Here is a 15185-nt window from a genome sequence, read left to right as displayed (position 1 = left end):
GCCCGTCTGTCTGTGTGTGTGTCTGTGTGTGTGTGTGCGCGCGGCGAGCGGTTGACGTTACCTTCCCGTGTGTTTTTAAAAAAGATTGAAGATGGCGACCAGCTCGGAGCGCAGTCCTCCTCCGTTCCCCGACTCTGAGGACCAAGATGTGCTGGACTCCGAAGAAGTCGCAGGCCGAGACAGTGATGAAGACGACGGGGAAGACCTCTTCATGAGCGCAGTATGTCTTAATGTTGATTTCACAGTGGCTAACTAGCCTGCGTTTGGGCTAACTTGACAACTGCCAAGGCAGTTAGCTAACGTCAGCGGAGAAAGCTAATGAGGCACTTTCAGCAAGTTTGGGTTTAGTTGTGGGAGGTTTTTACCAGCAGTTCGCTATTTTTACCGCATAGGAAATACTAAATAAATAATGTTGACATACACAACTGTCATGTCGGATAATGCTACACTTGAAGTATATAGTGCAGCGTGAATTGTCAAAGCAATATGGAGGTTTTAATGTTTCTGGATTTTTTCTGTGAAGTACTGTATGACTGTGATTTGATTGGATTAGGGACGCTAGAGCTGCAACGACTTCTGTATTAGTTGATCAACAGAAAATTATTTGGCATTTATTTTGATAATCCAGCTACAATGACGGAACACAAATTGGTAATTATGATAAATAATCGTTTTAGTCATACCCAAAAATCTCTGAATCTCTCAAATGTGAGGATTTGATGCTTTTCTTTGCTATACATGACTGTAAACTGAACTGTTTTCTGGCTTTTTGCTAGCAAAGCAATTGGTCGAAAAAAATAATCTAATGAGGATAATTGTTGGTTCCAGTCCTAGTGTTTTCCAAGCAAAAATAGTGAAACTGGGCCAAAGATCATACATCATTGCAAACTAAACTAATTGTTGTAAATTTTGGGGTATTTTGACTTTTGCTAGAACAAAACATTACATTTGAAGACATCACGCTCAGCTTTGCAAAGTTGTGATGGGCATAATGGATGGACTAATAGAGCTTTGCTGGTTCAATTCATTGTTCCTCTTGGCTTTACATTACTATATACTATAAACAAAATAGGATATTTGAGGATGTCACCTTGGACTTAAGGATGTTGTGGTGGGTGTTTTTTTTCAACTACAACTGACAGATTAAGCAATAATAAAAATTATCCTTACTGGCGGCCCTACCCTTTAATATTGTTCCTGTTAATATTGTTCCTGTTTGATTAATTATATTCAGATGTTGTCTGTGCAGAATATCATTGACATTTCTAAAACCAAAATCTGAAATCCTTAGTATGTGCAAACTTACAGGCCATGCATACAGCAGGTAAAGCGGTCTAATCTTTGCACTCTGCAGGAAATAAGGTCCTTGTGGTTTTACTGTAGTAGGTAGTGATACTGTTTCATATTTATCAGTGGAGTCAAATTCAGTCTCTTTTTGAATGAGGATTTAAAAGCTGGCTCAGGCAGCCTCCTGTCATGTGAGTCAGCTGTGGTCACATGGTTAGAACCCGGATGTTTTCCCACAGTCAAAGTTCAGAGGACAGATTGGAAAGTTGCTGTCTTTGATTTTTTTGAGAGCTGGACTCACTGCTGCATGGAAAACCACAGTCAGCAGTTGTGGATGTTACATTTAACAGAGCCTGTAGCTGAAGTAATGTTTGGAAATGCACCAGGCAGTGGTTGTTAGTGGATTCAGTTGATCATTTCATTAAACCTTTTCATCTCCTACAGATGCATTGTGTTAACAAACTGTTTACTTAGTATTAGTCAACATCATTACTGGCAAATACACCCAAAACCTATGACAAAATCATTTGTTAAACATGACAACCTGTAGGAAAGTAGGATGTTTTTGCAGGACTGTTGCATTAGAGTGCGTGAGACTTATTTGAGCATTTGTCCGATAAAGCTATTCATGTTAAAATGCTTACTTACTTAACTGTACTTACTTTTTGATTTTAAATGAATATTTTTGTTATCTTTTGCACACCCAGTAGCCTGGGATGACTGAAAAATATTGTGTTCTTGTTCTTTGGAGCGTCTAAAAGTGTCATGTGGAGGCTTGGCTCAGAATCAAGTTGAACATTACCATATAAATGAGTAAAAAAAAAAAAAAAAAAGCTGACACCAGGCAATCCACTCATAAATCTGGAGTGACATCAAACAGGCAGCCACACTCACCTCTTACGGTATCTACTGTAGCTCACACTTCTTGTTTGGTAAAGCCTGTTTTATTCCCCTAAAATCCATTCAAAACTCCCAATACCTGTCAGAAAGGCATTAAACCTTCTTTTAATCATAACGTGGCTGATTGACATCAGATAATGAGTTTGTGGAAGTTGTGTTTTTAGTAGTATTATAGTAAAAATACATGTGTTTGGGAAGTAAAGACAAAGCAACTGTATACCAGAGACCTGGATTATGCTGCTGGGACAGTTTAGGAAATGTTTATGGACAATTTAATATAGTTGGCCCTTATGGTATGAGGAAACTTTGCAAGATCAAATCCTTCTGATATTCTGAGAGTACAACCCTTTTTGTTGGGCTTTGGGTGGTGAGTAATGATTTAATCATTTAAAATAAAATTCTGGTTGAGTAATCCTTTGGTCAATGACCAAGGTATTTTGATTATCAATCAATCATTTTATTCATTTATCAGTTGACATGCCACGTTTCTCACATTTGAAGTTTTCCAAATAATTGACAGACCATCATTAGTTGCAGCCCTATTCAAGTACTCTAAACCTTTTCCCCCTTTTTCCCATATCTCCAGACCGAGCCTTCACTGACCGAAATGGACACCACACTGCCACCTGCCACGCAACCCAGTGATGATTTATTGACACCCCTCACTGACATCATGGACGATCCCTTAATTGAGCCCATTAGCAGCCACACAGAAAACAAACAAGCGAGTGAAGTTGTCAGTGAACACTCGGATGATTTTGTCGACCTAACAAACAACGTAACCGAAGCTGCTGCTGACACAGTCGAAGCTGCAGCGAAAGACACAACTGAAATCTCTTTAGATGAACCCTCAGATGAGTTTGTTGACATATTGGGAAGTGAAACCGAGGCACCGCGAGAGGAAGTGGTGGTAGAGGATGTGACTGCTGAAGAGGCAACGAGTAAAAGTGAAGTGGCATACAGTGTTACAGATCCACCTGGCGATGGGAAACAGAAAGCAAAAGAAACTTCCAGTGCTCCAATTATCGATTTCAGCGGTGATGATGCATCCACCACTGTCACACAACAGCCATCTGGCCCTGAAAAAATTGTTGACCCTCTGCTTGACCTCCTCAGTGATGCTCCACCTGCTGCTGATGCCAAAAAACCCAGCAGGGCAACAATCGACCTGTTCCAGGACGAGGGAACCGACTTGTTTTCAGAACCACGGCAGACTAAATCTGCCAAGCACCCACAGAAAAGCCTCTTCGGTGAACCTGACGAGGATCTGTTCGGTGAGCCACTGGGTGCCACCTCAAAGAAAAGCATCAATAAAGAGCAGAAGGACAAATCTGTCACAAGCAAAGCTGCTGCTGGCGATGGTATCAACATAGCTGGGCCTCTGCAAGAGACTACTCCTGCAGAACCTGCTGATATCTTCAGTGAAGAAGCCGTCGCAACAGCGCCCAGCATCAGCAACACCAGCTCTGTCAACTCCAAGACCAATGGAGTGCACTCTGAAGAGGAGACTGATATCTTTGCTGGTGGGTCAACTATTTTTATTCCTTGGTTCCATTATCAGGATTTAGTGTCATAAGAGAAGGATTAGTGACAAAGGGAGTGTTCACATAGATCATGTGAGACCAGTTACATTAAGAGTAGCAGATTAGTTACAGATTAAGAGTCAGTGGGTCCCTGGGCACAGACATGTAAAAGTCCCCCAGCCACATTGTTTTTAGTTGTTTTGTGTCTCTTTGTAGTTGTTTTTGAATCTATTTTATTGTCATTTTGCATCAAATTTTGGTCTCTTTGGTCATTTTTTTGTTTCTTTGCAGACAATTTCAGTCTCTGGCCATTTTGTGTTGCTCTGTGGTCATGGTGCATCTTGTTGTCATTTTTTTTTTGTCTCTGGCTATTTTGTATCTCTTTGTGGATAATTTGCATCACATCATTGATGTTTTGCCTCTCTTTACAGTTGTTTGTGTCCGTTTGTTGTTGTTTTGTGTCTTTCTATAGTTGATTGTGTCCCATTGTGGGTGTTCTGTGTCTATCTGTGGTCTTCGTACATCTATCAGTTTTTTCTTTTGCACCTTTGTAGTTATTCTGTGTCTCTTGATTTTCTAACAAGGAATATTAACACCTCAAGATACTCCAGTTCAGGGTCCTGTGACCCTTCAGGCCTCTGCCCAGGGGCCTGTTCAGTAATCCATACATGGCTACATTCAAAGCCACATGTGCGCAGCAGTTATCTGTGCTGGTCAATCTGCTTTCAGTTTGCGATTCGTTCAGAAAGCGAGGTATGCACATTCAAAAAACTCTTCAACTGTGCATGATCAAACAGGAAATATAATGGCAAAAAAATAGTAGAGGAAAGAAACAGTGTGCTGATTCTACTACTTTTTTTGCCTTAATAAGGGAATTTGTTAGTTGGTTCACATTATGTTCTTATATCTACAAATAATTCTTTTGGTTCTTTTCTTTTTTTCCCAATGCTTTTATTGGCGTATGTTTGCTTTTATTACATATAGTGCCTTGTGAAAAGTATTCCCTCCCCTTGGTGTTTTTCCTGTTTTGTTGCATTACAACATGGACTTGAAATTTATTTTTATTTGGATTTTATGTGATGGACCTAACCAAATAATCAAAATTGTAAAAAAAAAAAAACAAACAAACAAAAAAAAAACCAACAACATCAAAAAGCCTGAAAGATCTGGTCCAAGCATTTAACTTCAGAAGTCACCTAATTAGTTGGTTAAGGCTCATGCACGTGGAATTAAAGTGTCACATGTCTGTAACATGAAATCAGTAGAAATACACTTGTTCTGAAAGGCCCCTGAGTCTCCAACACCGCTAAGCATCAACACAAAGACCAGGGAGCTCTCCAAACAGGTCAGACACGGAGTTGTATAGATAAGGGTTGGTTATAAAACAATATCCCAAACTTTGAACATTCCAAGAAGCACCATTAAATACATTATAACAAAATGGAAAGAATATGGCACCACTACAAACATTACAAAAGTAGCCCGCCCACCCAAACTCACAGACCAGGCAAGGAGGACACCTTCCAGCAGGACAATGACCCTAAACACACTGCTAAAGCTACACACAAGTAGTTTTAAGGTCTTATTCAAAGCCCAGACCTCAATCCAGTTGAAAATCTGTGGCATGACTCGAAGGTTGGTGTACACCAACACACCTCATCTGATGATGTGAAGGAGCTGTTTTGCCCTGAAGAATAGGAAGAAATACCAGTGGCTAGATATGCTAAGCTAATAGTGATATACCTGAGAGATTTGCAGCTGTAAAATCCCTTTTATATCCAGGTTGTAATGCGACAAAACAGGAAAAACACAGAGGAGGTGAATCCTTTCAACAGGCACTGTAGTGGATAGCAGAGTGCTGACAGGAAATGAGGTGAGACAGACAGGGCATGATATGGAACAGAGGTTTACGGATGGACTGTCCTGTCCTGCTCTATATTTCGTGGTACACGTCCCTAACCCGTAGTCCAATACGATTCTCCTTAAATTTCCTAAACAACAGAGAAGATAGCATCGTCACATTCATTGTGCTGGACTCAAATTACATTTGTTTCCCCTCACGGCAAAAACAATATTTGCTTAATGCCTTGTCCCTGAAACTCTGTTCAAGAAAAGTGGCATTTGTAACTGTTAACAATCACTGTGCCACATTAAACTGGGCTGTATTAACCCAGAAGAAACAAAACAAGACAAACTAAGTATTCAGAGTCCATGTGGGCACGCAGGTCAAGGTGAAAAAATTATCACATGCTTAGTTTGCTGTCCTCTCAGATACCAGCAAATCACTGTATAATCTAATACACACCTCAAGGTCAGGAAGTGAAATCCTGCACACTGTAGATATTTTGTTTCTTTGTCTAATATTAAAGTAAAAACAACTGTTCACATTCAGAATGGGCGAAGTCGGCAGTTTTGACAAATGTATAAGACATTTTCTGCCACATTGACGGCATGTAAATGTAAATACATGCTGTCTGGAATGTCAAATAAACAAAGGACGCCTCTCTACACATTTGCATTCAACATCTGTTTCCTTTACTTTCTTTTCCTCTCTAACAGAAGCCACAGTGGAGCTTTCTCTTGACAGTCCGCGCAACGAGAGAAAGAAGGAGGTGACTGCATCCACCCCCTCCCTGTCTGTTGCTGCCAGCCTGGCTAAGCCACAATCTGCTGCCCTTGAGGAGGTACATGGATATCTAATCCCAGAGTGAAATGCCCAGTGTGACTACCAAAGTAATGATTGGAAGCTGTTGGAGTTCAGGGAGTTTCCATTTCTGCCCTCCATTTTATTCATTTTAAGCTTCCGCTGAAAAATCAAAATTTTGAGAAATTGAAAATATAAGGGAGTTAAGTTAAGACACTTTTTGACCTGTTTAACATCCCACTAGAACAAACAAGTCCCACCTCCATCGAGAATCCAATTTTTTACAAAAATCAAAATTCTGCTGTTATTGCAACTAATTTCACCTTTGTTTAATATTTGTTTCAGTTGGAAGAAGAGGAGGAGGAGGAGGAGGAGGAGGAGCAGGAAGACAAATTTGACATCTTTGTCTCCGTCAAAGACCCTGAAAAAATAGGTGAGGCTTATTATTTTTGTTCTGTTTTTAATGAAACAATAAAACGTTTATATATTTCATTGCAATAAAGGTACACATCGGTTTGTGCAGCATAAACATCAAGCAAACAGAGGTGCTTGAGTCCTTGATTTTATTATTTCAAAAATTGTGAAAAAGAAAAGACAAAGGAGCCAAGAGCTTGAGACCAGTGATAAAGTAACATAAATGAAACCCACATGAAGCTTTTCTTTAATTATATTCTGTAGGTATTTATATCAATTTGTGTCCTTTTATTTTCAGGGGACGGGATGAACGCTTACATGGCCTACAAAGTATCCACTCAGGTAAAAACTCTCAATGTTACACTATTTCACTTGATGTGCAGTTGTCCATCTTAAATCCAAGGGAAGTTAGTGCTGTTACTCATCAGATGTGTTGTAAGTATGAAAAGAGAGGAAATGCTGGTCAGTGTATTGTAAGAGAAACGCCCATACATGAACTTATACTGTGTCTGAAATCGGATACTTCAGTCAGTACACTCACATGTACACAGTACACTTAATGGCGTAGTGCGTCAATTCTGACAGGGTAGTATTATCTCAAATCAAACACTGCTGCTGTGAACTCACCAGAATCACAACGTGTCACCACGACTGTCGCCCTCCAAAATATGTTTTTACTTTCCTGCATGTGCCCCTGTGTCATGTGACATGGAAATTGGCACCGACCATGTGTCCTCCTTTCTCTGCCGCCGTTTTAACAAGTTTGAAAATATGTTGGCAGTTCCCGCCCTTCACCTATGTAGCCAAAATGGTGACTGTTGAGGGCAAGAAGTGCCGTTTTCAGTGCAGTATTCGGGTACTTATAGGGCACTGCATGTTACCGTACTCGTCAATGTAAACAAATTTACACACTCAAAATAGCAAGTGTAAGTATGTGAATTGAGTCACAGCGATAGACTACGTCAGAGGTTTAGAGTAGTAATTCAATGAATTTAAGCCTGTTGGGCATGAAACACAATAATACATAAAAGGCCAAAAGTGAGGGAAACTGTCTCTTTCAGACCACACTGCCCATGTTCCGCAACAAGACATACACAGTGAGGCGACGCTTCAGCGACTTCCTCGGCCTCTATGAGAAGCTTTCTGAAAAACATGGACCAAATGGATTCATCGTACCTCCACCGCCAGAAAAAAGCATCCTGGGTAAACATTTTCTTCCTCTCATTTTCTCTCAAACTGTAAGAGTAAATTTGTTTTCCTCCAGCTATAAACAAGGATGCTGTCTTGCATAGGTATGACAAAGGTGAAGGTAGGAAAGGAAGATTCCTCATCTGCAGACTTTGTTGAGAGAAGAAGAGGTGCCTTGGAGAGGTAGGAGAAAATGAATCCTCTAAAGGTTTTATCATGTTTTCCATACAAGAAGGAAAATTAGTTTTCTTTTCACCATCTTCCCATTCCTCAGGTATCTCCAGAGGGTGGTAAATCACCCATCGCTTCTCCAAGATCCAGATGTCAGAGAGTTCCTGGAGAGAGAAGAAGTAAGCTGAAATTGAGGAGCGTCAGAGCTCTGTGCCTTTTTAGAAGATAAACATTTAGTTTTTTGCCTGAGTCACATTGAAATACTGTGCCCCTTAAACCGTGAAACTTCCTGGCACACAACTAGAGGACATAATGAAAATATCTTTTCTTTGGTAAACACTTGTAGGACGGATGTTTTATTCCTCGGTCATTTACTTATTCTTGATCCTTTTAGACATCTGAAGTTTTAGAATATATTATTAATTCAGTCTTGTCTGTGTGTGTGTGTGTGTGTGTGTGTGTGTGTGTGTGTGTGTGTGTGTGTGTGTGTGTGTGTGTGTGTGTGTGTGTGTGTGTCTGTGTCTGTCTGTGTCTGTGTCTGTGTCTTCAGTTGCCCAGAGCAGTGAGCACCCAGGCTCTGAGTGGCGCTGGCTTCCTGAAAATGATTAACAAAGCAACAGATGCTGTCAGTAAAATGACCATCAAGATGAATGAGTCAGATGTGGTGAGTAAACACACACTGCTGCTCACAACGGTTCCTGTTCCAGAGAAACGCTCATGTAGCAAATCATTTTTGTAATGAGGAATCTGGATGTTTAAGAAGGAAGCAGAGGATTTCCATCTTACCATTAAAGGCTGATGGCACATTCAGGCTGAAACACTTAACAGCAGTGCATCAACATATTTTAACAATTACTTTTAAAGAGTAGTGTGACATCATCAACAGAGCTGTTGCTGAACTTGTTTTTCATTATCTTTCTGAACTTATGTGTTATGTGTGTTTTTTCATGGTGCAGTATTTTATGATCTGTTTAAATGAAGGCATTGACCGGCAAACGGAGTGATTTGTTAGCTTATCCATGCCCACTTCTTCGCTATATTGAAAGCTAACATTTGCCAAACTATATATTTTGGTAGGCAGCACAAAGTTCTCTAAATATTGAAGGTGAGTCATACCAAACCAACAAACAGTTTTTTAAAAGTTGGTTTATAAAGTTGTCACTGAGCTGTGACTGATTTCCTCTCGCTCTGAGCTTTTGAGCACACACTATATTCACTACTGGAGTAAACATGTTTTCCAACAGAATACACTCCAACTCTTCACGTTCATACAAAATAGTGTCATACTGAGAAAGATATTAGAGTCCAGTTTAGAAATGTTTACGTTGGAATAAGAGTGTGATTTTAAACATGTGGGGGCCGTGACTTCGGAAGTTGTACTAACAGTATGTTTTGCTGCAGTGGTTTGAGGAGAAGCTGCAGGAGGTGGAGTCTGCAGACCAGCAGTTCAGGAAGCTCCACGCTCTGGTCGAATCCCTGGTCGTCCATAGGAAAGGTAAGCTGTCTCCAACTGGTAACAGATACTCCCGTCACCAAGCATCCAGTCCTGATTATCTATTGATCAGATTAAGAGCAGACCACTGCAACAAACCCTGTCGTCAGAAGCCAGATGCTTTTTTAAAAGCCACTATGTGAAAAGTTTGTGATTATTATACCTTAGAATTATTTTGATGGCCTACGTTTTGTTTGCAGAAAATTGAGAAAAATTTTAATGGGAAATTTAGTTTGTCGCTGTGAAATTATCTGATATTATCACTTATGGGGGAATTTTCAAATCCTACACGAATTTAATCCTTGTGGCCTGTTTCCCTTAAAATCTCCTAAAATCCCAAGTAGAATTTACTGTACTTAAAAAGTATATTATAAGAATTATAATAGAAGTCATAGTCATATTCAGTGTTATTTTTCAACATCTGTAATTGATTTTGCATGTTTTTTCTGCCACCCCTCTAGAGCTGTCGTTGAACACGGCGAGCTTTGCCAAGAGTGCAGCCATGCTGGGCAGTGCAGAGGACAACACCGCTCTGTCCCGAGCTCTGTCCCAGCTGGCAGAGGTGGAGGATAAGATGGAGCAGTTACACCAGGAGCAGGCTGCCAATGACACTTTCAGCTTCGCCGAACTCATTGCAGATTTCATCCGCCTGCTTGGAGCCGTGAGGGTACTGAGAAAATTTTATAAGAATCTTATTTCAAATCAAAGCTTATTCTGCATAGTTTAATTAAAAAAAACACAAGTAACTCGACTGCTTTCAGTGTTCAAAGATTAATGAAAGTGAAATGAAAAGACCAGATGAGATATGTAGAGTTTTGGAATAGTCAAGTTTCATTTTTGTGCTGCACTCCAAGCCTTACCATCTGTCTGCTTTCTATATTAAGCAGTGAGGTCAAGTCATTTTAATTTAGTGCAAGTAGTTGTGTGCCTCAAAAATTATGAATTTAAGTGAAGAACAGAATCAGACAAGCATGGGGCAATGGATAGATTCACTTTAAATACTGTACAAAGGGATGCAGCATGAGAGTGTCATAGTACTTTAATGTTGGCCATGTTATCTATGCAGCCTTTTCACTCATCACTTTCACTCTCAAAATGTATTTGAAAGCTAAATGAATAAAATAAACTTGGATCATATTCCACATAACAAGCAAGATTTCTATTGATAGCGAATATAGGCTTGACTTTTATTTTGAAAGTTGTTGGAGTTGGCTAAGGGGCTGAAGTAAATAGCCAAATGTAAACACGAAATGATCCACTCTGTGTTTGCGACCTGCAGGGGTCGTTTGATCACCGGATGAAGGCGTGGCAACGTTGGCAGGATGCTCAGGCCATGTTGCAGAAGAAGAGGGAGACTGAGGCCAAACTGCTGTGGGCCAACAAGCCGGACAAACTGCAGCTGGCTAAAGAGGAGATCGCTGAGGTACAACACAGGCCAAAATCAACAGAGAAAATCACTCAGATGAGGTTGGGATGCCTGGAAGTGCTGGAGTTTGATGTGGTCTTTTCAAGACTGGGGACAATGTTTGAGTACTGAAAAGGCCACTTCAAAGGGGCCTCACTTGTCCCTGTAATCACAGCTATTATCAGAAACAGGTGGTACAATGAAACAATGACAGTTAAATGTGATTAATTATTTATTTTTTCCAAAAACTTTAGACACAATAAAGCACATTCACTTGATGTCCATTTTTTTCTTTTATACAAAAATACATCAGTTTACTAGATATTTAGGATCCTTACTGAAAAAAATGTTTCATTTTTTTCTCTTCTTGTAAACAGTGGGAGGCCAAAGTGACACAGTATGAGAGAGACTTTGAAAGAGTTTCAGCCACCGTGCGCAAGGAAGTCGTTCGCTTTGAGGTACCGATGTTTAATCTTTTTCTGTTCCCTGGATGACACTGGACGACAGCTTAAAAAGTTTTTCATTATTGACAAACACTTTTTCAAAATGTTTTCTTACAGAAAGAAAAGGCCAAAAATTTCAAAAGACAGATAATCAAGTACTTGGAGTGTCTGCTCCAATCTCAGCAACAGGTGAGTGTTTCTCCAGTCAATCATTCATCGGGTCAAAACAGTCAGTCTACATTTATAAATAGTTTTGTTTTTCCCCCAGCTGTGGCAGTTTGTTTTGACTCTGTTGTGTCACAAAAACATATTTTATTAATATTTACAGGATTTTAAATTAAATTGGTTATAGGTGTTTTGCATTTTATCATTTTAGCTGATTATCTTCCGTCCATAAAGACTTCAGAAGTTTGAATTCTAAATGAAAAGTGACACATGGAAATGAGTGGAAAAAGTACAGAGGCGTAGTGCCCCCAAAATTCCTGAGACCATAGAAGGATGATTTTTAAGTGGAATATTTTTAGGAAAAAAATGAAATAGTACACCAAAATGACTCCTAAAGAAATGTCTTCAAACTGCTTGTTTTGGCCAAGCAGCAGTCTAAAACCCATGAATGTTCAATTTTCAATGATGTAAAACAAGGAAAAGCAGTAAATACTCATGTTTGAGAAAATGGATCATGTAGTTGTTAACACTTGATAATAATTTGATTAATTCTCTGTTTATTGACAGAGTGATTCAGAACTATAAAAAACATGTTGTTAAATCCCAATTATTAACCACTTATGAATGAAACTGACGCCGTTGACTCTTTTTTTTTTTTCCAGCTGATAAAGTATTGGGAGGCTTTCTTACCAGAAGCAAAAGCAATCGCCTAATCCTCAAGTACCAGCCTTTTGGATGACACAACAGGCTGCCTTTTTCTTATACACTTTACCTCTTTTGCCTTTAAACCAAGGAAAATGAGTGCATTGTAAAGGGAGATACAATCAAACCAGTTTTTTTTAATCACCTTTAACATAATAGCTCTGTATTCTATTGTATTAATAATTGTATATTTTCATTTAATCTTTCACAAATATTTTCTTATTAGATGAAAAGAGTTTGCATATACAAAGATATGGACACACGAAAAGAGAGAAAAGTGTAGATGAATGATTCCATTGATTTCCACAAGAGAAGGGAAATGAACCGAGTCCGTTGTTCTCAGGATTTTCTCCCTCGTGTGATCAGGAGCTCCTTCACATCAGCAGTGGTTAATTGTTTACAGCACGGCTGCTCTCTCATCAGATATTTCTGGGGACCCAGATGAAGAAAGTGGCCAAGAGTTTCACTCTTTCTTTTTCTTTTAAAAGACTTAAAGGGATAAAATAACAGTTAAAATAAAAAAAAAAGAAAAAAAAGAATTATGAGCACTTCCACCAGGTGGATAAAGTACTGAAGTACCAGCCATGTTTTCTTTTCTTCTTCTTTTCCTTGAGATTTAAAATACTATTGCTGAGGGGCCTGGGTGCGGGGTAAAGAGAGGCATTAGATGAGCTAACTCTACAGTTGTGGTCAAGGGTTGCATCATACTGTAGGTGAAGCTTTTGGGTTTAAATGTTTTAGATTTGATTTGAATCATTGTGCAAACTTTACTCTTACAACTTCACATGTCTGTGCCTTTTTAAGTCTGAACGGTGTTTTGTCTCCAGACACCAAGTTAACTCTGGTTTAAGATAAAGTTGTGCCCAGTTGTGGGCAGTGCAGAGGCTCGTTACATAACAGTTACTCCCACAACAGCCATAATGATATAATGAGTGTCAATGCTGAGGTTAAAGAGCAATGTCCATTTACTACACATTACATCTTTTTCTTCCTCTAAATTCTTGCCTCTAATGCTGTAAGTTTGGTCATCTGTTTTTGCTACTTTCTCGTCAGCCTTTGGATTCAGTCTCTGCAGATCAAGCTGCAGAGACTTGAAACAGTTAATCCTCATAGTGAACGTGACGTCTGAGTCTGTTTTTGTCAAAGCTACATCATTGTTGTGTGGTAATGCTGTACAGCAAGTGTCAGTGGGAACTCTTTAAGGCATTAGCAAGCAATGGTGACTAACTTTGAGAACAACACATTAAATGCAGATATGCTCTCACTGTATGGTCGGTCTCACCAAGTACAGCAGTGTACTGTAGTCAAATGAATGGAAACTAATGCCTGGTAGGTAGGATGCTGCTTCGATGGTTGGCAATCATGTCCTAGAATAAAAAGGCTGCAACTAAGAATATTTCCATTATGAATTAATCTGTTGATATTTTCAATTGTTTATTCTATAAACATAAGATCATGAAAATACAGTGTCCCAGAGCCCAAGGTGACATCTTGAAATTGTTTTATCAGCATCAGTCCAAAACCCAAAGATATGCAAAGGTACCCTGTGGAGTTTTTAAAAACTAACGGCACTGTGGAGTTTTTAAGCGTGGGTCTGTATTTTTGTTAGTAACACACGGGTGAGTCCCTCTGATGGTTTCACACTCTTCCCCTGATCAAAAGCTGCCAAGAAACTCAGCAATGTGCCAACAAAGGCATGGAAGAAGACGACCGTTAGCTGGCCAAACAGAAACTTAACAGTTTACCTTTCTTTAGAAACTGACTCTGCAAATATTTTATGTGGTGTTGATAAACTATATGTAAACATATCTTGCTTACAAAAAAATCCACAGAGTACCTTTTAATGTACAGGGATATAAAAGAAACAGACACCAATATGCACATTTGAAAAAATGGCACTAGTGAACGTTTGGTTTTTTTGCTTGATTTTTTTTTTTTTTTTTTTTTTTTGAATGACTTCAGTGATCAGTTAATTATCAAAATTGTTCATCATTTCAGCACTAAACAGTACTGTCTGTGATTTCTATTGAAATGGGCAACAGCATGAAAACACACTGGAATAGTCCTTTTAACATCCAGTCTGAAAGCCCCAGACATGGGCCGATGATGTTGACCTGTAAACATAAGATTAACATGAAATACTAAACGTACTGATGTCATAGTGAACCTAATGCTTCCCTGACGCCTCAGTCCGCAGTGACCCGTGTCACAGCGTTATGTGGCGGGGCTGCCATCTTCTGATTACAGCTTTAATTTCACATTTGCACACAGCTGAACTGAAGCCGTGCAGCAGTGATGCTACACTTCGTTTGTTGTCGTTAAGGCATCACTAAGCTTGCAGACATTTCTTTGCACTGTTGGGGTTTGTTTTCGTTTCTGAGTTTTCAACTGTTGTTACATTAGACAGCGTTTAATTCAAATGGGCTGTTAGAGTGTCATCATACCGTGTCATCCTGTGTCCACGTGCAGAGCAATGTCGGCAACCTGCACTGTCAGAAATTTCTTTTAAAACAAATCAATAAAAGTTGCACTGTTTACACTTGGAGATTTAATTAAGAACTCCAGGCTTCAGTGTTTTATTTCTCCACTTCTCTCACATGAGGTTTTTTCAAAATAATGCTGGAGCTTTGAGTGTTTGGGGCTAAAAGCTAAAACAGGCTTATGAATGCGAGTGAAAAATCTACAGTAAATGTTTCTGTTCTGTGTTGTAACAACCACCAGATTTACATAGTGCTTTGTTTTTGAGAAGCAAATGCATTTCATGTGTGACTCAGATTTGCAGGTGTATAACTAAACTGATGATGTTAAGCTTCACTATGAAAATCTGAATCTGCAGCTGGCTTAATGTGAA

At 39.3% G+C, this 15185-nt stretch overlaps 1 protein-coding gene across 1 annotated transcript; it reads left to right on the top strand.

Moving 5' to 3' along the window:
• The first annotated feature begins 90 nt into the window (after positions 1-90).
• snx1a (sorting nexin 1a) lies at positions 91-14893 on the top strand. The gene is made up of 15 exons (XM_023400244.2): positions 91-220; positions 2774-3710; positions 6270-6394; positions 6700-6787; positions 7067-7110; positions 7830-7971; positions 8061-8139; positions 8231-8306; positions 8678-8791; positions 9529-9622; positions 10081-10286; positions 10899-11042; positions 11402-11482; positions 11585-11656; positions 12295-14893. Exons 1-15 carry the CDS (start codon positions 92-94, stop codon positions 12343-12345), a joined length of 2382 nt encoding a protein of 793 aa, XP_023256012.1. The 5' UTR covers position 91; the 3' UTR covers positions 12346-14893.
• The last annotated feature ends 292 nt before the right edge of the window (positions 14894-15185 follow it).

This window comes from Seriola lalandi, unplaced genomic scaffold (assembly GCF_002814215.2).
Source record: "Seriola lalandi dorsalis isolate HSWRI2012SDOR001 ecotype SW California unplaced genomic scaffold, Sedor1 jcf7180002052274, whole genome shotgun sequence".
Classification (NCBI taxonomy): domain Eukaryota; kingdom Metazoa; phylum Chordata; class Actinopteri; order Carangiformes; family Carangidae; genus Seriola; species Seriola lalandi.
This window is presented reverse-complemented; position numbering and strand designations above follow the sequence as displayed.